Consider the following 24,296-nt stretch of genomic DNA (forward strand, 5'->3'; position numbering starts at 1 on the left):
TACATTTCTGAAATCTATAGTATTTTAACTATTTTTTGCAGCATGTTATATCTAGTTCAGAGGAAAATCACTTACCATTTGGACAGGTAAAACTCATAAAGTCGGACTGGGCATCTTAGAGGGTTGTCAGTATTTTCTGCCATCTCCACACCTACTGGAACCTCATCATCTTCGCTTCGTTTCCTCTTGCCAACAGTTAGTTTATCTTGAGACAGGAAATTATAATCAAAGTATTAGAAAAGTCTTTCTTCAAGTCTTAAGACACCCAATGAGCTTTGCTTCTAGTCACTCCCTCTCCCTTCCTTTCACTTACTCACTCGTTCAACATTTATTGAGGACCTATGGAGGCACCAGATTAGTGCTGGGTTAATCAAACAAAGTCCCTGTCCTATAAAATTTATGTTTCCCTTCTCACCAAACTGGAGGCAGCATGACAAAAAGCATTGATGCTTGAGAGTACGTCTCAATTCTGAGCCTGACTTTAAGAGATTTTATTAGGCATAGGGTTGTTAAGCCACAGCAAAATAAAGAGAAAAAAGGGTTCCATATGTTCTTCTATAGTAGAGATCAAGACAGAAGTTGATCTCTTTCTCTGAAAATATTTCTCCTGTGGGGCACCCGTGTCCACTGGGCATTTGTTTAAGTTTCTTTCATTTGCATAGTATTATGAGAAATGAAATCTTTTTTTTTTTTTTTTTTTAATATAAACTTTTTTTTTTTTTTTTTAAGTTTATTTATTTATTTATTTATTTTTGGCTGTGTTGGGTCTTCGTTTCTGTGTGAGGGCTTTCTCTAGTTGCGGCAAGCAGGGGCCACTCTTCATCGCGGTGCACGGGCCTCTCACTATCGCGGCCTCTCTTGTTGCGGAGCACAGGCTCCAGACGCGCAGGCTCAGTAATTGTGGCTCACGGGCCCAGTCGCTCCGCGGCATGTGGGATCTTCCCAGACCAGGGCTCGAACCCGTGTTCCCTGCATTGGCAGGCAGATTCTCAACCACTGCGCCACCAGGGAAGCCCGAGAAATGAAATCTTTGTTGGGATAAGAAATTCTCAGTAAGTTGACCATTTGATAAGGAAAGAGCAAACCCTTTTTCACCAACAGAATTTTGCAGAGGCCAAGGGTTATCAGAAAGAAGCCAGGGTGAGACCTCCCTGGCGGTCCAGTGGTTAAGACTCTGCGCGTTCCAATGCAGGTGGTGCGGGTTTGATCCCTGGTCGAGGAGCTAAGATCCCACATGCCTTGCGGCCAAAAACCCAACCAAAACATAAAAACAGAAGCAATATTGTAACAAATTCAATAAAGACTTTAAAAATGGTCCACATCAAAAAAAAAAAAAAAAAGGTCCACATCACAGAAAAAAAAATCTTAAAAAAAAAAAGAAAGAAGCCAGGCTGAAGACATGGAAGGTAGGCTGTTTCTTTCCCACTTTCTCCATTCAATTTTCAAGAGAGTAGTAGGTGGATCTGAAAACCTGAGGAAAAAGGTTTTCTTCTTTTTTTTCTGATAGATACTTTTAACAACTGATCCAGAACTTTCCCCAGCTTCCTGTATTAGTTATGACTTAAACAAAAGTCATCCAGTTTTCCATTTAGAGACTACCTAAATAATTTGCTAGCTGCTCATTCAGAAAAAGAAGCTAAATTTATTACCAATCTGGTAAAGCACCTAATCAGAAAACAGGGAAATGTTGCCTCCTTGCCTCTGCCTCCCTGAATTAATATCAATTAAGAGCATAAAGTGGGCTATATATAAACACAGTAAAGGAAAGAGGACATGGACACATGGTGAAAAAGCAAGATAATCTTAGTATTTTCTAAAGTAAAGGAGCAACTGAGAAAAAAGTTAACACAACGATGAACATCACATCACAATTATTCTTTACAGATTTTAGTTTCAGTAATTTAAAATTCTCACATTGAAAACATATACTTCACTCTTTTCCCAAGGAAGTAACAGCTTGATTTGGGGAATTTTAGAACTTACAATTTTCTTCAAAGTTAATAAATGTAATTTCTAGTTCCATAATAACAACATTAATTTTTTAAACATTAAAAACAAACTATTACTTAATAGGCTGTTTTTGGAATGCAAGACCATAAACCTTCTAATAAAACAGTCACTGCTGATATTATTCTACTGTGTATGAAGGCAGTATACTCTAGGTCAGGTTTAAGTTCCTTCATATTTTGACAACGTTAACTAAGACGGAGCACTCTGGTCAAAAAAAAAAGTTTTAGAAACAGTAGATTTAAAAGTTAAGCAAGTTCCTTTTAACTAGGAATTGACCTATCTGTTGCCTCTAAATCAGTGATTCCCAACCTTGGCTGTATATTTAAATTCCCTGTGAAGTTTTAAAATGCCGATTATCTGGGCTATAGACGAATTAAATCAGAATTTCTAATTTAAAAGCCAATAAAACAGGACTTCCCTGGCGGTCCAATGGTTAAGACTCTGTGCTTCCAACTGCAGAGGGCACAGGTTCGATCCCTGGTCTGGGAACTAAGATCCTACAAGCCATGCAGCGCAGCAAGAAAAAAAAAAAACAACAGAAGCATACCGAAGCAAGTGATTCCTCTAATTTTGAGTTGAGCCTTTAACCTGGCCCTGACAATAAAGAAAAGCATTTAAATGTTAAAGCTACACTCTTCCATGTCTAGAATTTGCAATTACTCTTCTGTAATGTGTCTATTTGAATACTAATAAGACTTCAAACAGTAGTCTTACAAGAGGGGGACAAGATGGCAGAGTAGGAAGATCCTGGGCTCATCTCCTTCCATGAACACACCAAAATTACAATTACACATAGAGGAACTATCCCCGAGAAAGACCTGAAGACTGGCAGAAAAGATTTTCCACAACTAAGGATGAAAAGAAAATCCTCATTAAGATGGGTAGGAGGGGTGGAGATGGTATCTGGCCAGGACCCATACCTCTGGCGCAGGAATCCACAAGCAGGGAGGAGATCACAACTGTAGAGGTCCTCCTGAGGAGCAAAGGGTCCAAACCCCACACTGAGCTCCCCAGCCTCGGGGGGACCATCACCAGAAAGACAAACCCCCGTAACAACTGGCTTTGAAAACCAGTGGGACTTATGTCCAGAGGGCTGTAAGAAACTGAAACTCCACCCTAAAGGGTACATGCAAAAACTCTCTTGCTCCAAGTCCCATTGCAGAGGCAGTGGTTTGAAAAATACCTGGGTCATACATAAAGGAGATTCATTGACTGATTTTAGGTTGTGTGCAGGAGAGTCAGGGATCTTTTGTAATTTTCTCTGGTTATGTAGCCACTGGGCAACACCAGGATTTTTTGTTCACCTTCTACACCAAGCTGGTACAGTGCTTGTGGGCACCATTTATGACTCTCCGCATCTCACCCCAGGTTCACCTGTAGATCCACCCCAGTTGGCACTCCTCCAAAGCAACTCCCTACACTATCATACTCAGCAGGTGGCTTCAGCAAGCACTAGAGCCCAAAGCATCCCACCATCCTGCCACTCCCAGCAGGCTCCCTCAGCTGGTACTGGAGCCCCTCCAAAAGCAGCTCCCACCCTAGGAGATGTCCCCGCACACCAGAGTACCTGCAAGAGTCACAGCTGGGCATTATAGCCAGCTGTGTCAGGGGCCAGCGCTGCACACTAGCACACCCGCAGCCATCATGGCCCAGCCACAACAGGAGGGTGCATGCAGCCTTGTGCTACTGGGCCTCATAGGATACCTTTTACATAAAGCCATGCTTTTAAGAATGGGAGATGTAGCTGATCTATCTAGTACATAGAAACAAACACAGAGAGCTAGGAAAACTGAGGAGACAAAGGAATTGTTCCAAAGGAAAGAACAAGACAAAAACCTTAAAACAAACAAACAAACAAACAAAAAGAACTAAACAAAACAAAGACAGACAATCTACCAGATAAAGAGTTCAAAATAATGGTCATAAAGATACTAACCGAATTCAGGAGAAGAATTGAGGACCATTGTGAGACCTTCAACGAAGAGATAAAGAAAATAAAAAAGAACCAATCAGAGATAAAGAATACAATGACTGAAATGAAAAATCCACTAGAGGGAATCAATAGCAGATTAGATGAAGCAGAAGAATGGATCAGTGACCTGGAAGAAAGAGTGGTAGAAATCACCCCACTGGAACAGCAAAAGGAAAAAAAACCTGAGGATAGCTTACCTCTGGGGACAACATCAAGCATACTAACATTTGCATTATAAGGACTCCAGAAGGAAGAGAGAAAAAGAAACAGAAAACTTATTTGAAGAAAAAATGGATGAAAACTTGACTAACCTGGAGAAGTCATCCAATTTCAGGAAACATAGAGTCCCAAACAAGATGAACCCAAAGAAACTCACACCAAGACACATTATAATTAAAATGTCAAAAGTTAAAGATAGAGAATATTTAAAGCAGCAAGAGAAAAACAACTAGTTACATATAGGGGAGCCCGCATAAGACCATCAGCTGGCTTTTCAGCAGAAACTTTACAGGCCAGAAGGGAATGGCATGAGATGTTCAAAATGCTGAAAGGAAAAAATTTACAACCAAGAATACTCTATCTGTCAAGATTATCATTCAGAATTAAAGGAGAAATAAAGTTTCCCAGAGAAGCAGAAACTAAAAGAGTTTATCATTACTAAACTGACCTTACAATAAACGTTCAAGGGACTTCTTTAAACATAAGAAAAGGCCATAACTAGAAATATGAAAATTATGGAAGAGAAAAAATCTCAATGTAAAGGCAAACATATAGTAAAGGTAGTGAATCAACCACCTATGTACCTAGTATGAAGATTAAAAAAGTAGTAAGATCATATAATCTATAATTATTAGTTAAAGAATATACAAAATTTTTAAAAAGTAAAGTATGTCAAAAACATAAAAGGTGAGGGGGGGAGTAAAAATGTAGTACTTTTAGAATGCACTCAAACTTAAGCAACCATCAACTTAAAATAGACTGCTATATACATAAGTTGTTATATAACAGCCTTATGATAACCACAAACCAAAACCCAATAACAGATATACACACGAACAAGAAAAAAGAATACAAACATAACACTAAAAAGCCATCAAATCGCAAGGGAAGAGAGCAAGAGAAAAAGAAATAGACAAGAACAATACAACCAACCAGAAAACAATGAACAAAATGGTAATAAGTACATTCCTATCAGTAATTACTTTACATGTAAATAGACTAAATGCTGCAATCTAAAGACACAGGGTGGCTGACTGGATACCAAAATAAGATCCATATATATGCTGCCTACCAGAGACTCACTTCAGATCTAAAGAAAACACACAGACTGAAAGCAAGGGGATAGAAAAAGATATTCCATGCAAATGGAAATGAAAAGACAGCTAGGGTGGCAATACTCATATCAGATGAAACAGACTTTAAAACAGAGAGACAAAGAAGGACACTGCATAATGATAAAGGGATCAATCCAACAATAAGAAGAAAGACTTGTATATATGTATGCATCCTACACAGGAGCACCTAAATATATAAAGCAAATATTAAGAGACAAAAAAGGAGAAAGTGACAGTAACACACTAACAGTAGGGGACTTTAACACTCCACTTACATCAATGAACAGAGCATCCAAACACAAAATAAATACGGAAACATAGGCCTTAAATGACACATCTGACCAGATAGACTTAATAAATAGTACATTCCACCCCAAAATAGCATAACATTCTTTTCAAGTACACATGGAACATTCTCCAGGATAGATCACGTTAGGCTACAAAACAAATCTCAATAAGTTTTAAGAAAACTGAAATCATATTAAGCACCTTTCCTAACCACAACGGTACCAGACTAGAAATCAACTAAAAGAAAAACACTGGCAAAAACAAATATGTGGAGTCTAAATAACACGCTACTAAACAACCAATGGATCACTGAAGAAATCAAAGAGGAAATCAAAAAATACTTTGAGACAAAATCTATGGGATGCAGCAAAAACAGTTCTAAGAGAGAAATTTATAGCAATATAGGTCTACCTTAGGAAACAAGAAAAATCTCAAATAATCTAACCTTACACCTAAAGGAACTAGAAAAAGAACAACCAAAACCCGAAATTAGCAGAAGGAAGAAAATGATAAAGATCAAAATGAAAATAAATGAAACAGAGACTAAAAAAAAAAAAAAACAAGAGAAAAGAGCCTGTCCTTTGAAAAGATGAACATAATTGACAAACCTTTAGCCAGATTCATCAAGAAAAAAAAAAGAGAGGGCCCAAATAAATAAAATGAAAAATGAAACAGAAGTTACAATTGACACCACAGAAATACAACAGATCATAAGAGATTACGATGAACAACTATACGCCAACAGATTGGACAACCTAGAGGAAATGGATAAATTCCTAGAAACATACTATCTTTCAAGACTAAATCAGGCAAGAAATAGAAAACATGAACAGACCAATTACCAATAATGAAACTGAATCAGTAATCATAAAACTCCCAACAAACAAAAGTCTGGAACCAGATGGCTTTACAGATGAATTCTATCAAACATTTAAAGACGAGTTAATACCTATCTGTCTCAAGCTATTCCAAAACATAGAAGAGAAAGGAACTGTTCCAAACTCATTCTACAAGGCCAGCATGATACCAAAACCAGACAAAGACACCAAAGAAATAAAACTACAGGCCAATATCGCTGATAAACACAAATGCAAAAATCCTCAACAAGATATCAGCAAACTGAATTCAACAATACATTAAAAGGATCGTATACCATGAGCAAGTGGGATTTATCCCAGGGATGCAAGGATGGATCAATATTCACAAATCAACATGATATACCACATTAACAAAATGAAGGCTACAAAGCACAAGATCATCTCAATAGATGCAGAAAAAGCTTTTGAAAAAATTCAACATCCATTTCTGATAAAAACTCTCAACCAAGTGGCTACAGAGGGAATATACCGCAACATAATAAATGCCATGTATGACAAACTCACAGCTAACATCATACTCAATGGTGAAAAGCTGAAACTATTTCCTCTAAGATTAGGAATAAGACAAGGATGCCCACTCTTGCCACTTTCATTCAACATAGTATTAGAAGTCCTAGACATGGCAATCAGATAAGAAGAGGAAATTTTAAAAATCCAAACTGGAAAGGAAGAAGTAAAACCACCACCATCTGCAGATGACATGATACTGTATACAGAATATTCTAAAGACATTACCAAAAAACTATCAGAATAAATAAATTCAGTAAATACATTTTACAGGATACAAAATATCAGAAATCTTTTGCATTTCTATACACTCATGACGATCTATCAGAAAGAGAAATTAAGAAAACAATCCCATTTACAATTGCATCAAAAATAATAAAGGGCTTCCCTGGTGGCGAAGTGGTTGAGAATCCGCCTGCCAATGCAGGGGACACGGGTTCGAGCCCTGGTCTGGGAAGATCCCACATGCGCGAAGCGACTAGGCCTGTGAGCCACAATTACTGAGCCTGCACGTCTGGAGTCTGTGTTCCGCAACAAGAGAGGCCGCGATAGTGAGAGGCCCGCGCACCGTGACGAAGAGTGGCCCCCACTTGCCGCAACTGGAGAAAGCCCTCGCACAGAAACGAAGACCCAACACAGCCATAAATAAATAAATTAATTAATTAAATTTAAAAAATAATAATAATAATAAAATACCTAGGAATAAATTTAACCAAAGAGGTGAAAGACCTGTACTCTAAAAACTGTAAGACACTGATGAAAGAAATCAAAGACAACACAAATAAATGAAAAGATACACGATGCTCATGGATTGAAAGAATTAATAGTGTTAAAATGTCCATCCCAAAATAACTTACAGATTCAATGCAATGCTATCAAAATACCAGTGGCATTTTTCACAAAAATAGAGCAGATACTCCTAAAATTTATATGGAACCACAAAAGACCCCAAATAGCGAAAGCTATCTTGAGTAAGAAGAACAAAGCTGGAGGTTCACACACCCTGACTTCAAACTACAGTTGACCCTTAAACAACACAAGTTTGAACAACGTGGATCCACTTATACATGGATTTTTTTCAATAATTAGATACTACAGTACTATACAATCATGGCTGTTTGAATCTGCAGATGTGAAACTGTGGATAAGGAGGGCTGACTGTAAAATTATATGCGGATTTTGGACTGTGAGTAGGGTTGGTGGTCCAACCTACGTATTGTTTAAGGGTCAACTGCATACCACAAAGCCATAGTAATCAAAACAGTATGACAGTGGCACAAAAACAAACACACAGATCAATGGAACAGAATAGCTAGCCCAGACATAAACCCATGCTTATATGGCCAATTAACGTATGACAAAGGAAGCAAGAATATACAATGGGGAAAGGACAGACTCTTCAGTAAATGGAGTTGAGAAAACTGGACAGCTACATGGAAAAGAATGAAACTGGACCACTTTTTTCACATCATATACAAAATTAAACTCAAAATGGATTACAGACTTAAACGTTAAGAACTGAAACCATAAAAGTCCTAGAAGAAAACACAGGCAGGAAACTTTGACATCAGTTTTAGTAATATTTTTTTGGATCTGTCTCCTCAGGTAAAGACAACCAAAGCAAAAATAAACAAATGGGACCACATCAAACTAAAAAGATTTTGCATAGCAAAGGAAACCCTTAACAAAATGAAAAGGCAACCTACTGAATGGGAGAGGATAGTTGCAAATTATATATCTGGAAAGGGGTTAATATCCAAAATGTATAAAGAACTCAGAGAACTCAATATCCAAAAAACAAACAAAAAAATGCAATTAAAAAATGGGCAGAGGATCTGAATAGCCATTCCCAAAAGGGACATACAGATTGCCAACAGATACACAGAAAGATGCTCCACATCACTAATCATCAGGGAAATGCAAGTCAAAACCAAAATGAGATAACGCCTCACACTTGTCAGAATGACTATCATGAAAGGGACAAGAGATATCAAGTGTTGGCGAGGATGCGTAAAAAGTGGAACACTCATGCACTGTTGGTGGGAATGTAAACTGGTGCAGCCATTGTGAAAAACAGTATGGAGCTTCCTCAAAAATTAAACATAGAACTACCATATGATCCAGCAATTCCACTTCTGGGTATTTTTTACCCAAAGAAAACAAAAACACTAATTCAAAAAGATATGTATGCACCCCATGTCCATTGCAGCATTATTGATAATAGCCAAAACATGGAAGTGTCCATCAACAGAATGGATTCACTCAGCTATAAAAAAGAATGAAATCTTGCCATTTGTGACAACATAGAGGGTGTTATGCTAAGTGAAATAAGTCAGTGAGAAAAAGAAAAATACCGTATGATTTCACCTATATGTAGAATATAAAAAATAAAACAAATGAACAAACAAAACAGAAACAGACTCACAGCTACAGAGAACAAATTGGTGGTTGCCAGAGGGAAGAGGGGTGGGAGATGGGCAAAATAGGTGAAGGGGATTAAGAGGAACAGACTTCCAGTTATAAGATAAGGCACAAGGAGGTAACATACAGCATAAGGAATATGGTCAATAATACTGTAATAACTTTGTACGGAGACAGATAGTTACTAGACTTATCATGGTGATCATTTCATAATGTATTTAAATGTCAAGTCTCTATGTTGCACACCTGAAACTAACATAATATTGTACATCAACTATACTTAATTGAAAAAAAAGAATGAAAGAAAGAAATCTTAAAAACTCCACCACACACCTGGTTCTGTCTCCTGCTTTTGTGAAGGTGGGAAGAACCTCAGATATGTCATCTTGGTACTGTACTTCAGAGTCCTGGTCCGTCTCATCACATGGGCAAAGGAAAGCTTCAAGTGCTCAGTAACATTCTTTAGTTGAAAGTATTTGGTATTGAAGAAAAGGAGGGTGTTCAAGAGGACGATTGGTGAGTAAGCGCCCAGCTGTTTGCACTCCCACAAATGCTCTTCTTCAATGCGAGAGAACATGTAACCTGAACAGAAGAAAGGGGAAAAAGAAACAGTACTAAGCTCCTGCTAAATGGGACTAAGTAATTTCTCTAATCCTCAGACAGGAAGATACTAAGGAAAAGACTGTTCCTCTCTTTCTCCCTCTTCCTCATACACAAAAATAGAAAAAGCACTGCAAAGAAAAGGGCAGATGATTCCACTGAAGCAGACATCGTGAGCACTCCCCTGAAACAGTTTTAATCTATTGTTATTTTAGACCAGGGGTTGGTAAACTTCTTCTGTGAAGAGCCAGATGGTAAACATATTAAGCACTGTGGGCCATGAGGGCTTTGAAAACAACTTTGTTGTTGTAAAAGATAAGGAAGTGTAGACAATACATAAACAAATAGGTGTGGCTATTTGTAAAATTTATTTATAGAAACAAATTTGAATTTCATTCAATTTTCACATGCCACAAAATATTTTTCTTTAATTTTTTTCCCAACTATTTAGAAAGGTAAAAAATATTTTTAGCTCATGTACTATACGGAAACAGGCAGCAGGCCTGATCTGGCCCAGGAGCTGCAGTTTGCAGACTCCTGTTTGAGATCATTCTGTTTACTGTTAACTGGTTCAGTTTTATTTGGCTAATATGTTTAGAGGGCAGATAGCTCCCTCTCTCCCTCCTATCTCTTCTTATTTTAAATTTATATTAAGAGCGATCACTTCACGATAACTTATCTGGATTTTTCTTGAAAAGCAGAGGTCAGAAAAATTAAAATAAGTATACTTTTAAATGCACCTTCCTCATGATACCCCTTAAACACAGGTCTTTCCTAACGTTTTCTCCCCAATCCTCTTTGTTGCTGCTTCTGCATTCTATTCCTGGAACACTACCCATGAACACAGATTTATTACTTCCAAATCTATGTCTCTAGCCCGCTCTTTGAATGCTAAATGCATCATGCCACCGCATTGCTCATAATGCTTCAAAGGTGCCCTGTAGCCCAACAGAAAGGGCACACATTTCTGGGCATCACATTCAACCTCTCCATTCATAGCCAAGGAGCATGAGACCAGGAGTGAATTAGGGACTTGTCCAAAGACATATGGTCATAGACAATTCAAGGATGAAGACTTAACTCTCTTTAACAACCAGTTCAGGGTACTTTTTATAAACCATTGAAAAAGGTCCACTGCTAACAGAGTCTCAAAGTAGCATATGTGCCAGCTACTGATACCATGTACAACTTTACCAAAACTACCAGATCAAAAATGGTTTCTAAAAAGTAAAAACAACCTTCAGTTGTTTTTTATATTCAACAGTTAGTATCTATTCATGTACTGTATGGAAGGTATAGTTTTACTAAAATAATTGATAATAAACCAAAGACTTTCTCCTCAAAAGTCCAAATATGTTATAAATCAAGACAAATATAAAATGAACAATTTATAAAAAGAGAATCACAAAACAAGCAATTTAAGAAGGCATATCATGAAAAGAATCAAAATATAATCATCCTACCATTAGGAAGTATTGTAGGTTCCCATATTTTCAAGAGTTTGGTAAGTTCAATCATAAATCTGGAATAGGGCTCAGTAAAAATGTTATCTATTCTACCATTTTCAAACAGGTACTACAAGAGAAAAAAATGGAAACATACATGTTGATACAAAAAAACCACAAGTTTTTAAAAAGAATATTTTTAGGAATATAGTTTACCCTTAGTTTTTGTCCTTACAGTACTGTGAACCATTTTAAGGATACAGTTAAAACACCAGAATTTAAGCTAAAGATCCTTTTCACATGAATTAACATTATCTTGAGCACTGAGCTTGTAAGGCAAAGTTTTCTATTTCCTTTTAAAAACACAAATGGTATAAAATAATTATAATAAGCTAAGTACCTTTTAGTTAGTTAATAAAACTGATATACTAAAAATTGGTCCTAATTCAAATTTCTCAAATCATTTTTCTAATTCTCAGTGTCTGAGGTGTGCTCTTAGCAGTTTTTGTTTTTTTTTTAGCCTAGTTACAAGATGACTTTCTGAAAATAACATAGTTAGCTAGTGTCAGATAACCTGAGGCTATCCAAAATTTAAAACTATTTATTTGGAAGCTTCTAACCACAGCTCTCAATTCTCTGCCTCACAAGCCAGCCTTCAAAAAGTTCAAGTCTAATTATAGGACTTAAAAGTATGCTCATTATAACCATCAAGAATCATATCACAGGGGCTTCCCTGGTGGCACAGTGGTTAAGAATCCGCCTGCCAATGCAGGGGACATGGGTTCGAGCCCTGGTCCGGGAAGATTCCACATGCCGCGGAGCAACTAAGCCCGTGTGCCGCAACTACTGAGCCTGTGAGTCACAACTACTGAGTCCATGTGCCGCAACTACTGAAGCCCACGTGCCTAAAGCCTGTGCTCCGCAACGAGAAGCCACCACAATGAGAAGCCCGCGCACTGCAATGAAGACTAGCCCCCACTTGCCACAACTCGAGAAAGCCCGCATGCAGCAACAAAAAAAAAGACCCAACACAGCCCAAAAAAAAAAAGAATCATATCACAGAATGGGAAACACACAACAGCTTGAGTAAATTACTGTTAAATATTTTCATGGTGCCGGTCAGGTCAGATTCAACCACTTCAGAGAAATACAATGAGCAGAACAAGAGAATAACACAAAGTAGCATAATTATATGCTAAAAATCTTTCAGTGTTTTTAAGATCTGGTATTTTAAACTTATTTATCTATGGCTATCTTGGTTTCCTGCTTTTTGATCTATGTATGACTTGCAGTAAATTTTTATTTCCACTTAAATTTATTCCGGCTAATAAAAATTACACACCATTTCAACGTGCATTTTTATAGGCCTCTTCAAAGGCAATTTATGATCATATTGCCAGATTAGTTTTGTTGTTGAAAAGTATTCTTCATTTTCTTCTTTATTTTAATAAAGTTATTTTCACAACTTAAAAATATTATATCCTCATTATGGAAAGAGTTTAAAATACAGAAAAGGTGGAAGAAAGATATACTCAAACTCACTACACAAAGGCAACTACTGTTAACAGTCAGGAGTTATTTCAATCTTTAAAAAAATTTCCTTTATGAATACACAGAGTTGAGTTTTGTACATTTACTCAAATATGAGTACCTATAAAATACATGGGTTTAAAAAAAATCACTTCTCCCTTAGATCAGAAACAAGATAAAAATGCCACTTCTATTGAACACTGTACAGGAAATCCTAGCCAGAGTAATCAGGTGAGAAAGAGAAATAATAAGTATTGAAATAGGAAAGGAAGAAGTAAAACCATCTCTATTTGCAGTGACATGAACCTATATATAGAACATTCTAAAGAGTCTACAAAAAAACTAGTTATTAGAGCTAGTAAATGAACTTAGTAAAGCTGCAGAGTATAAGCAACAGAAAATCAGTTGTAATAAACAATCCAAAGAGAAAATTCCATTTACAACAGCATCAGATAGAATAAAATACTTAAGAATAAATTTAACCAAAGAGGTATGTGATTTACACGCTTAAAACTACATAAAACTGCTGAAATTAAAGAACACCTAGAAAAAACATCTTGTACTCATGGATCTAAAGACAAAATTGTTAAAACAGCAATATTCCCCAAAGCAATCTACAGATTCAATACAATCCTATCAAAATCCCAATGGTTTAGTTTTTATTTTTTGAAGAAATGGAAAAGTTGATCCTAAAATTGATATGAAATTGCAAGGAACCTCGAATAGCCAAAAGAATCCTGAGGAATCACACTTCCCAATTTCAAAACTTACTACAAACCTACAGTAATCAAAATAGTGAATACTGCTATAAGAATAGCCATAAACCAATGTATTAAAAACTGAGAGTCCAAAATAAACACATGCATATTTAGTCAAATGATTTTTGACAAGGATGTCTCCTGTCACCTATGTCAAATCACCTATGTCACTTCTTTTGTGAACTGCTATTTATGCCTTTTTTGTGCATTTACCAATAAAATGCACTGACCTCAATTTCTCTTACTCTAACAGTCTCAGTTTAACTTATAAAAGGCTTATATGACCAAGGCTTTTAAATAAGTGTCAGTAGTTCATTAAGAAGAGAGTATAAGAGCAATACCAAACAAACAATATACACTATAATTTTTCAGCTTAATTCACAAGTTCTATCAGAATTATTAAAAATGCAATAGATTTCATAACAATTATTGAATTTCATACCTGCTGAATTCCAAGGCACAAGTATAAGATACTGTCTGGATCATACTTTTCACCATTTGGTCTCCGCACTTCTTGAATAAACTGGCATAAGCCTAAACTCAACTCAGCAAAAGTGCAGGACAGAATATCTTCCTTCAGCTTGATGGAGCGGACTGTGGAAAGGTAGAAAACATCTGAAATACTAACTTATAGAAAAATAATAACATTACTCAACTCACTGAATAAACACTGACTACACTGCCCCAGGTATTATGGTGTACACTGGTGAATACATGGATCAAAGACAGATCCTGATCTCAAGGCTTTTTTAGGTAAAGAAATAAAGACAATGAAGCACATATGATGTAATAGGGTCCTATGACAGGGGTTTTATCTAAATAAAATTCTATGAAAAAAAATAAGGGCCATCTAACAGACAGGGAAGGGTCATGTTAGATTCTGGGGGATGTGAAAAGTGGAGAATTAAACAAGTGGATAAAGAATTCCAATTTGAGGATATAAAAAGATTTCCCGAAGTATACTCCACAAAATACTAATCATGTGAGAGCTCAAGAAAACTGGGTTTCTAAGATCTGATAAATTTGGAAAACAGCAGCACGTTATACCTGCCTCTAAAGAATTCACAATGTTTTTTAACATATTAAAGGCTCTGGAGATATCTGCAAAAAAGAATGCTGTTTAACTTTCTTTAAAGTCATATTTATTTGAATAAGGAACACTTCAAATAACATATAACTTCATGCCTTTGAAAATGCCAGAAAACACAGTATGTGCTCAGCCACAAAAGTGGAAAGGTTCAGGGGACTCAGGTGAACAGCAGAAAAGAAAAGAGGACAGATGGGGGCAGATCATGGTAAGCCTCATATATTACATTAAGAGTTTGAAGACAACTAAGAACTGAATTAGTTTTAGGCAGGAGAGTTATCTAATTTGACTTGTAGAGATCTTACTGCAACAGACTGGTCCACACTGTGGGATGAGTTGAAACACTCTTTCTAGTTATTGCTTTTCTGCATTTAGAAAACACTGCGTGTTTCCAAAGATACACTTGAGCTCCCCTGAGTTGGTTTTGCAAATTGAAATAGGTGATTCATGAGGGCAAGGACCATGTCTGATCTTTTCACCTGAGTGCCTACAACCATGCCTGATACATGACAGGTATATTCAGTAAGTATTTTTTTGGATGAATGAGTAGCTGAAATGAGTAGGCATCCCCTGTGGCTACTGCATTTAGGTTTGGTGGTCTAATACAATATTACTTCTCCATTTTCACTACCCCTCCTTTTTTCTTTCTTTTTTAAATTTTTATTTTTTTAAATTGAAGTACAGTTGACTTACATATCCACTGTTTTGTTTGTTTATTTTTTGGCCACGCTGTGCGGCATGCAGGATCTTAGTTCTCCAATAGGGGACTGAACCTGTGCCCCCTGCTTTGGGAGAATGAAGTCTTAACTACTGGACCACCAGGGTAGTCCCTACCCTTCCTTCTTTCTTAAAAATGTTGTGGCTCAAACTGGAAGGTGATAGGCCTAGTAAACCCCCGTAACAGGAGTATATTTATATCACTCTGGAGCAGAGAGATTATACTTGATCTGTGGGAACTCAATGAGTCAGTCACAGACCACAGCAGCAACTAACTACTCCAATAAGGAGGGTAGACTGAGGTGAAGCCAAGAGTGCATGCAATCACCCAGGTATTAGAGAGAAGGTACAGTTGGAAAGCGACAAAAAAATCTAGTTACAAGGACATACTCATTCATTCCTGCCCCATCTCATCCCACAAAGATTGTGTAAGTATCTTATATAAAACACAGATAATAAAAAAGCAAAATACAAACCGAGAACAAAGTTTAGAATAGAACAACCAGGGAAAAAAGAAAGCTAATGATTAGGGTTCTAAAATTATACAGTGTTGCTCTATTTGAACTGTTTATTGGGTTCCAAAGTTCTTGGCACCAAAAATGAAACCTGCAAACATGGTCAATCATATACAGCTCCTTGATAGGAAAAATTCCTACAGTAACAGCAAGGCTTTTCCAGGTATTCTTCTTAACAACAACAACAACAAAAAGTGTTACACTGTGTTCCACACTGGTTATTCTACAAATATAGGGCTCAAGAAGACAGATTTGAGTTACTTGCATAGTGTTAGAAAAAGAAACAGAATTCCGTATATTTGCATAAGAAACTCATGATCAGAAGATACAACCTTACCTTTATAACAAGCTCTTTAAAATTGGGAGTGGATATTAATTTCTCTTTTTAAACATAAACTTCAAATTTTAAATAATTTTAAATATTCCATTTACAAATTTAAAATCAACAATGATATTACAAGCAATTCAGATCACAAGGAGAAAAGTTTTACCTCTACAGCCTGGCTCCGAAGATTCTTGAGAGAGTGCATGGTCTTGAGCACTTCCTAAAGGGTCAGAACATGGGCTAGATGAGGCATGTTCAACTCCTGACAAAGAAAGAAAAATTAATGAGAAGTTTAAATAAAGATGGGAAAAAAAATTAAGTAAAGCCAAAATCAAAGTTTTATGGGATTTCTGACCTACTATTTATCCCTTTTGAGTAGATCTATGACTTTATTTATCTGTATTCCTCCCACCCCCTAAATCGAGACACAAATTCATGCCGTGTATTTACCACATTTCAGATCCCCCTGCTCTTCCTTGGCATTTTTCCACTGAACCCAGTTCTTCCAGGCATTTACCCCATACATGTATTTCAGCGTCATCCCAGACACTGAGCACCCTTGAAAGGCTCCTTGAATAAGACTCCTGGGCTCCACAGACACTATAGACTTCTTCCGTCCCTGTAAGAATTTCAAAAATTTACAGAACATAAAATTTAGTTTCAGAGCTTTAAGAATGGGGATTCTCAAAGACAGAATGGGCATAAATTTACAGAAAATGCAATTTAGTATTAGATCCCAAAGATTCAGAGTTCTTAGAGCTAGAAAGAGCTTTAGAAGTCATCTAATCCAATCCATATGAGAAAATAAAAAAAGAGAAAATTGAAGTGTAGAAGGTAATATTGGAATAATCACTAACATTTGAGTATTTACTATGTTCCGGATGCTGGACCCACCCAATGTTATTACCACTCTGGTCTATTTAATGGAACATAACGAATAGATGGCTCTAAAAGAAGCCTCAATAAATTCTCAATAAATTCTCTAACTACAATGGAATTCAGCTAGAAATCAGTAATGAAATAATGTTAGAAAAATCCTTAAAAATTAGAAATTAAACAACACATGTTAAGAAACCACAAATGAGATTAGAGAATATTTTGAACTTAAGTAAAAATGAAAACAAAACATATCAAACTTTATGTAATAGTGCTAAAGCAGTGCTTATAAGGGCATTTACAGTATTAAAATGCTTCTATGAGAAGTGAAAAAAGTCTAAAATCAATAACCTAGCCTCTATGTTAAGAAACTAGAAGAAAGACTTCATTAAAACCCAAAGTAAGGAAATAATAAAAATAAGAGCAAAAGTCAAAAAAAAAAAAAAAGATAAAGGAAAAATCAATAAAATGAAGAGCTGGTACTTTTAGAAGGTTAAAAAAAACTGATAAATCTCTAGCTAGAATGATCAGGGATAAAAGAAAAAAGACACAAATTATCAACACCTGACCCCACACATATAAAAAGAATAATAACAGAAAACTGTGAATGTCATTATGACAATAAACTAGACAGCTTAGATAAATTGAACAAATTTCTTGAAAGACACAAACTTAACAAAGCTTGCTCTAGAAGAAATAGATAACCTAAGTAGCTAGAGAAATTCAATTCATATTTTAAAACCTTCCCATAAAAAAAATCCAGACCCAGATGGCTTCACTGTTGAAGTCTACTCACGAATTAAAGTAATTATATAAACTGTATTTCAGAAAATAGAAGAGGAGGAACACTAACTCACTTACGTTACTATTATCCTGACAGCAAGGCCAGATAAAGTCATCACAAGAAAACAGATCAATAGCTCTTTTAAACTGAGACACTTAAAACCTTAACAAATATTAGCAAACTGAATCCAGCAACATATAGAAGAATAAAAACATCAAAAGAAAATAGTGCTCATCCCATAAATGCAAGGTTAGTTTATAATTTAAAAAATTAATGTATTTCACCACTTTAAAAGACTCAGAAAAGAAAAACCAGATGATCATCTCAAGAGATCACCTGACAAGGTTCAAAACACAATCAAAAAAACTCTGAGCAATTAGAAAGAGAAGAGAACTTCCTGAACTTGATAGAGGTCATCTATGAGAAACATATAGGTAACATCATACTCAATATTGTAAGGCTGAACACTTCCCTAAAATTGGGAGGAGGCATGAAGGTCTGCACTCATTACTTATATTAAACATTGTACTAAAGATCCTTGTTAATGCAGTAAATCAAAAAAGAAAGAAAATGCACTAAGATTGTAAAGGAAAAAGTGAAACTGCCTTTATTTACAGATAATATGATTGTGTAGGTAGAATATCCTAAGGATTTCAGTTGAGCAAAATCACCGTATATAAACTCAATATACAAAACCATCTCTATTTCTACGTCAATGAAGAACACTAGAAAAGAAAACTTAAAAATAATACTATTCACAACAGGATCAAAAATATATTAAAATACTTATTAGATAAATTTGACAAAGTATAAGACTTGTAAAATGAAAAATACAAAACACTGTTGGGAGAAATTAAGATAATCTGAATAAAGGTGAAAGATACCATCTTTACGGATTGGATGGTTCAAAGTTGCTAGGATGTCAATTCTCTACAAATTGATCCATGGATTAAGAACAGCCCCAATCAAAATTTCAGCAGACTTTTTTGTAGACATTGACAAGCTGATTCTAAAATGTATATGGAAATTCAAACGAAACCTTTGAAAAAGATGAACAAAGATGGAAGACCTACACACCTATTTCAAGACTCACTGTAAAGCTACATTAATCAAGTCAGTTGGTACCGGTACAAAAACAGACATGTATATCAATGGAACAGAATAGTTTCAGAAACAGACCAAGACATATATGGTCAGTTGACTTTAACAAAAGTGCCAATGTAACTGAAGGGGAAAAGACAGCGTTTATAAAAGTGGTACTGGAACAACTGTATATCCATACACACAAAAAAATGAAATGTGACGCCTTAACTTATACATAAAAATTATCTCAAAATGGATCACAGAAAACATAAAAGAAAATTATAAAACTAGGAGAAAATGTAAGAGAAAATCTTAATTACTAAAGTTAAGCAAAGATTTTTAGATGGGATAATAAAAAGCACAAATTATAAAAGAATAAAAACTGATAAAGTGGACTTCTCAAAAGTAAAAAGTTCTGTCCTGGTGTGGGTGACCAAGATGGCAGAGCAGGAAGACCCTGAGCTCCCCTCTTCCCATGGGCACACCAAAATTATTACTATGTACAGAGCAACTTTCCATAAAAACGACCTGAAGACTAGCAGAAAAGATCTTCTACAACTGAAGATATAAAGAAGGAACTACAAGATGGGTAGAAGGGGGCAGAGACACGGTATAATCAAGACCCACACCACCAGGTTAGGTGACACACAAATGGGAAGATAATCACAATTGCAGATGTTCTCCCCAAGAAGTGAGCAGTCTGAGCCCCGTATAGGGCTCCCCAGTCCAGGGCTCCTGCACTGGTAAGATAAACCTCCAGAACACTTGGTTTTGAAGGCCAGCGGGGCTTGTTTTCAGGAGAGCCAGAGGGCTGTAGGAAACAAGAGACTCCCACTCTCAAAGGGTACACACAAAATCTCACATGATCTGAGACCCAGGGCAAAAGCAGTAATTTGAAAGGAGCCTGGGTCAGACCCACTTGATTTTAGAGAGCCTCCCAGAGAGGCAAGAGGAAACTGGGACTCACCCTGGGGACAGAGATGCTGGCGGTAGCCATTTTGGGGAGCTCACTCTACAATGAGAACACTGCTGCTAGCAAGCACCATTCTGGACTCCTCCCACTAAGTTAAATGAGAACTGGAACCAGCCTGCCCACCAGCCAGTTGCCACCAATCCTGGGACGCTTGAGGCCAAGAAGCTAGCCAGCTGGGGACACAGCCCCAAACACCAGCAAGTTTGCTGCCTTAGGCACCCACGAGCCCCCAGCCACCCCGAACAAGGCTCTGCCCACCAGTGGGTAGGCACTAGTCCCAGGACCTCCTGGGCCCTGGCCTTGCCCACCAGCAGGCTGACACCAACTCTAGGATCACCAGAGCCCCACAGCCAGAGATCCTCAGGAGCAGGCTCTTCCCACCAGTGGACCAACAATAGCCCCAGGATACCATGGGACCCAGACCAGTACATCCACAAGCCAATACCAGCTTCAGGAACCAGGCCCCCCAGCCAGAGACCCTGGGACCCAGCTCTGTGCACCAATGGAACAGAACTAGTCCCAGGATACAGCTGCACCCACCAGTGGTTGGCACCAGCCCATGAGCCCTGGCCCTGCCCACTAGAGAGCAGACACTAGCCCCTGGGTATACCGCAGCCCTGTAGCCACCTGTGTCAGGACCCAGCCTGTAACCCAGTGGGTCAAAACCAGGCCGAGAACACCCACCCTCCACCCAGTCCCACCCACCAGCAGGACAGCACTAGCCTGGGAACTCCTCAGGGCTCTGCAGCCAGCTGACTCATGACCTGGCCCTGCCCACCAGTGGGCCAGCACCAGGACCAGAACTCCCCAGGCTGCAGCCAACCACACCAGAGCCGGAGGCCTCTGCATTAGGCAGGGTCTGGCAATCAACCAGTCTGGGACTTTCTGGTCCCAGCACGCCCACAGTAGTCAGCCATGCTGACCATGCTCACCAGCACGCTCACCAGCAGGCCCACAGTAGTCAGCTTGTCATAAGGGCCAATGCAGTGCATATACAGGGCACCCCTAGAGCATACAGCTCTGGTGACTAGAGGGGAGTCTGCTGCTCAGCCCCGTAGAATGTCTCTTACATAAGGTCACTTATCTAAGATTGGTAAACAGAACCAACCTATGAAATACATAGAAATAAAAACAAAGAACTAGGCAAAATAAGGCAACAGAGGAATATGTTCCAAAGGAAGCATTCTACCCAATAAGACTGCAAGGTAATGACTGTAAAGATGCACAAAGAACTCAGAAGAATGAACACAGTGAGAGGTTAGAAGTTTCTAACAAAGAGTTAGAAAATATAATGAAGAAGCAAACAGAGCCAAAAAATACAATAACTGAAATAAAAGGAATTAACAGTAGGTTAGCTGATACAGAGGAACAGATCAGCAAACTGGAAGACAGTGTAGTCAAAATCACTCAAACTGAAGAGAAAAAACAAAAAGAATTTAAAAAAATGAGGACAGTTTAAGAGAACTCTGAGACAACTTCAAGTGTACTAACATTTGCATTGTAGAGGTCCTGGAAGAAGACAGCATGGAAGGAGCAGAGGACGTATTTGAAGACATAATAGCTGGAAACATCCCTAATCTGGGAAAGGAACCAGACATCCAAGTCCAAGAAGTACAGAAAGTCCCAAACAGACTCAATCCAAAGATTTCCGCTCAAAGATACATTATAATTAAAATAGCAAACATTATGGATAAAGAGAGAATTTAAAAGCATCAAAGGAAAAGCAACTAGTTACATTAAAGGAAAATCCCATAAGGCTATCAGCTGACTTTTCAGCAGAAATTCTGCAGGCCAGAAGGGACTGGCACCATATATGTAAAGTGATGAAAGGGAAAAAACCGACAACAAAGAATACTATACCCAGCAAGCCTTTCATTCAGATTTGATAGAGAGATTAAGAGTTTTTTACAGACAAGCAAAGCTAAAAAAATTCAGTACAATAAAACCGGCTTTATAAGAAATGTTAAAGGGAATTCTCTAAGCAGAAAAGAAAAAGTAACAACTAGAAAAACGAAAATTAAAAAAGGAAAAATTTCACTGGTAAAGACAAACATACAGTAAAGATGGTAGATCAGTACTATCTACTAGAAAGATTAAGACAAAAGTAGTAAAATTATCTATATCCATAATAAGTAGTAATGAATACACAAACCAAAAAACGTAAAATATGTCAGAAACATTAAATGTGGGGAGGGTAAAAATTCAGGGTTGGTAAAATGTTTTCAAAATTAAGAGAACAGCACTTAAAATAATCATGTAAAACATAAATAGACTGGTATACATAAACCTCATGGTAACAACAAACCAAAAATCAGTAATAGATACACACACAAAAAGAAAGGAACCCCAAAATAACACTAAAGACAGTCACCAAATCACAGGGGATGAGAGCAAAACAAGGAGGAACAAAAAAGAGCTACAAAAACAACCACAAAACAATTAACAAAATGGCAATAAGTACATAACTATCAATAACTACTTTACATGTAAATGGACTAAATGCTCCAATAAAAAGACACAGGGTGACTAAATGGATACAAAAACAAGACCCATAGTGCTGCATAAAAGAGACTCATATCAAATCTAAAGGCACACAAAGACTGAATGTGAGAGGATAGGAAAGGTGCACCTAAATACATAAAGCAAACATTGACAGATATAAAGGGAGAAATGGACAGTAACACAACAAGAGTAGGGGACTTTAAAACCTCGCTTACATCAATGGACAGATGATAAATAAGGAAAATAAGTAATGAAACGCCAGCCATAAATGACACATTACAAGAGATGGATTTAACAGCTATATACAGAATAAACACACACACACACACATATGTTTGTATATATATGTAATATTTCACCCAAAAGCAGCAGAACACACATTCTTTTCAAGTTCACATGGAACATTCTCTAGATCACTTGCTAGGCCACAAAACAAGTCTCAGTAAATTTAAGAAGAGTAAAATCATATCAAGCATCTTTTCCAACCACAATGCTATGAGACTAGAAACCAAATACACGAAAAAACTGTAAAAAACACACAGCACAGAAGACTAAACAATATGTTACTAAACAACCAATGGGTCACCAAGGAAATTAAAGAGGAAATCAAGATATACCTGGAGACAAATGAAAATGAACACAATTATCCAAAATCTATGGGATACAGCAAAAGCAGTTCTAAGAGGTAAGTTTATAGTGACAAGCTTACTTAAGGAAACAAGAAAAATCTCAAATAAACAACCTAACCTTATACCCTAAGGGAACTAGAAAAAGAAAAATAAAACCGAAAGTTGGTAAAGGAAAGAAATCATAAAGATCAGAGCAAAAATAAACTAGAGACTAAAAAGCAATAGAAAAGATCAATGAAATCAAGAGCTGATCTTTTTAAAAGATAAGCAAAGTGGATAAACCTTCAGCCGGACTCATCAAGGAAAAAAGAAAGGTACAAATAAATTAAAAAAAAAAAAAAATGAGACGAGAGAAGTTACAACAAACAGCACAGAAATATAAAGGATCTTAAGAGATTACTATGAACAATTATACACCAAAAGAACCACTTAGAAGAAATGGACAAATTTTTAGAAATGTACACTCTCCTAAGACTGACTCAGAAATACACAGAAATTATGAACAGACCAATTACTAGTAATGAAATTGAATCAGTAATCATAAAACTCCCAACAAACAAAAGTCTAAGACCAGACAGCTTCACAGATGAAGTCGACCAAACATTTAGAGAAGAGTTAATACCTATCCTTCTCAAACTATTACAAAAAATAGCAGAGGAAGCAACACTTATGAATTCATTCTACGAGGCCAGTATCATCACCCTGATACCAAAAGCAGATGGCCATAAAAGAAGACAATTACAGGCCAATATCACTGATGAACATACATACAAAAATCCTCAACAAAATATTAGCATACCAAATTCAACAATATATTACAAGGATCACATACCATGAGCAAGTGGGATTTATCCCAGGGATGCAAAGAATAATTTGGTATTTGCAAACCAATGTGATACACCACATTAACAAACTGAAGTATAAAAGTCGTATGATCATCTCAACAGATGCAAAAAAAGCCTTTGACAAAATTCAACATTCATTTATGATAAAAATTCTCCACAAAATGGCTATAGCGGGAACATACCCTAATGTAATAAAGGCCATATATGACAGACCCAC

At 36.9% G+C, this 24,296-nt stretch overlaps 1 protein-coding gene across 5 annotated transcripts in view; it reads right to left on the reverse strand.

Moving 5' to 3' along the window:
- The window catches only part of ZMYM4 (zinc finger MYM-type containing 4), a 170,669-nt gene that overhangs the window by 1,516 nt on the left and 144,857 nt on the right, over positions 1-24,296 (reverse strand). For all 5 annotated transcript variants that reach the window (XM_061184507.1, XM_061184504.1, XM_061184509.1 and 2 more), the window contains 6 exons: positions 16,838-17,006; positions 16,554-16,649; positions 14,186-14,337; positions 11,474-11,585; positions 9,744-9,992; positions 76-205 (listed from right to left, as the gene is read on the reverse strand). In XM_061184507.1, the coding sequence (XP_061040490.1) occupies positions 76-205; positions 9,744-9,992; positions 11,474-11,585; positions 14,186-14,337; positions 16,554-16,649; positions 16,838-17,006 (908 nt within the window). The remainder of the gene's footprint in view (positions 1-75; positions 206-9,743; positions 9,993-11,473; positions 11,586-14,185; positions 14,338-16,553; positions 16,650-16,837; positions 17,007-24,296) is intronic.

This window comes from Eubalaena glacialis, chromosome 3, assembly GCF_028564815.1.
Source record: "Eubalaena glacialis isolate mEubGla1 chromosome 3, mEubGla1.1.hap2.+ XY, whole genome shotgun sequence".
NCBI lineage: Eukaryota > Metazoa > Chordata > Mammalia > Artiodactyla > Balaenidae > Eubalaena > Eubalaena glacialis.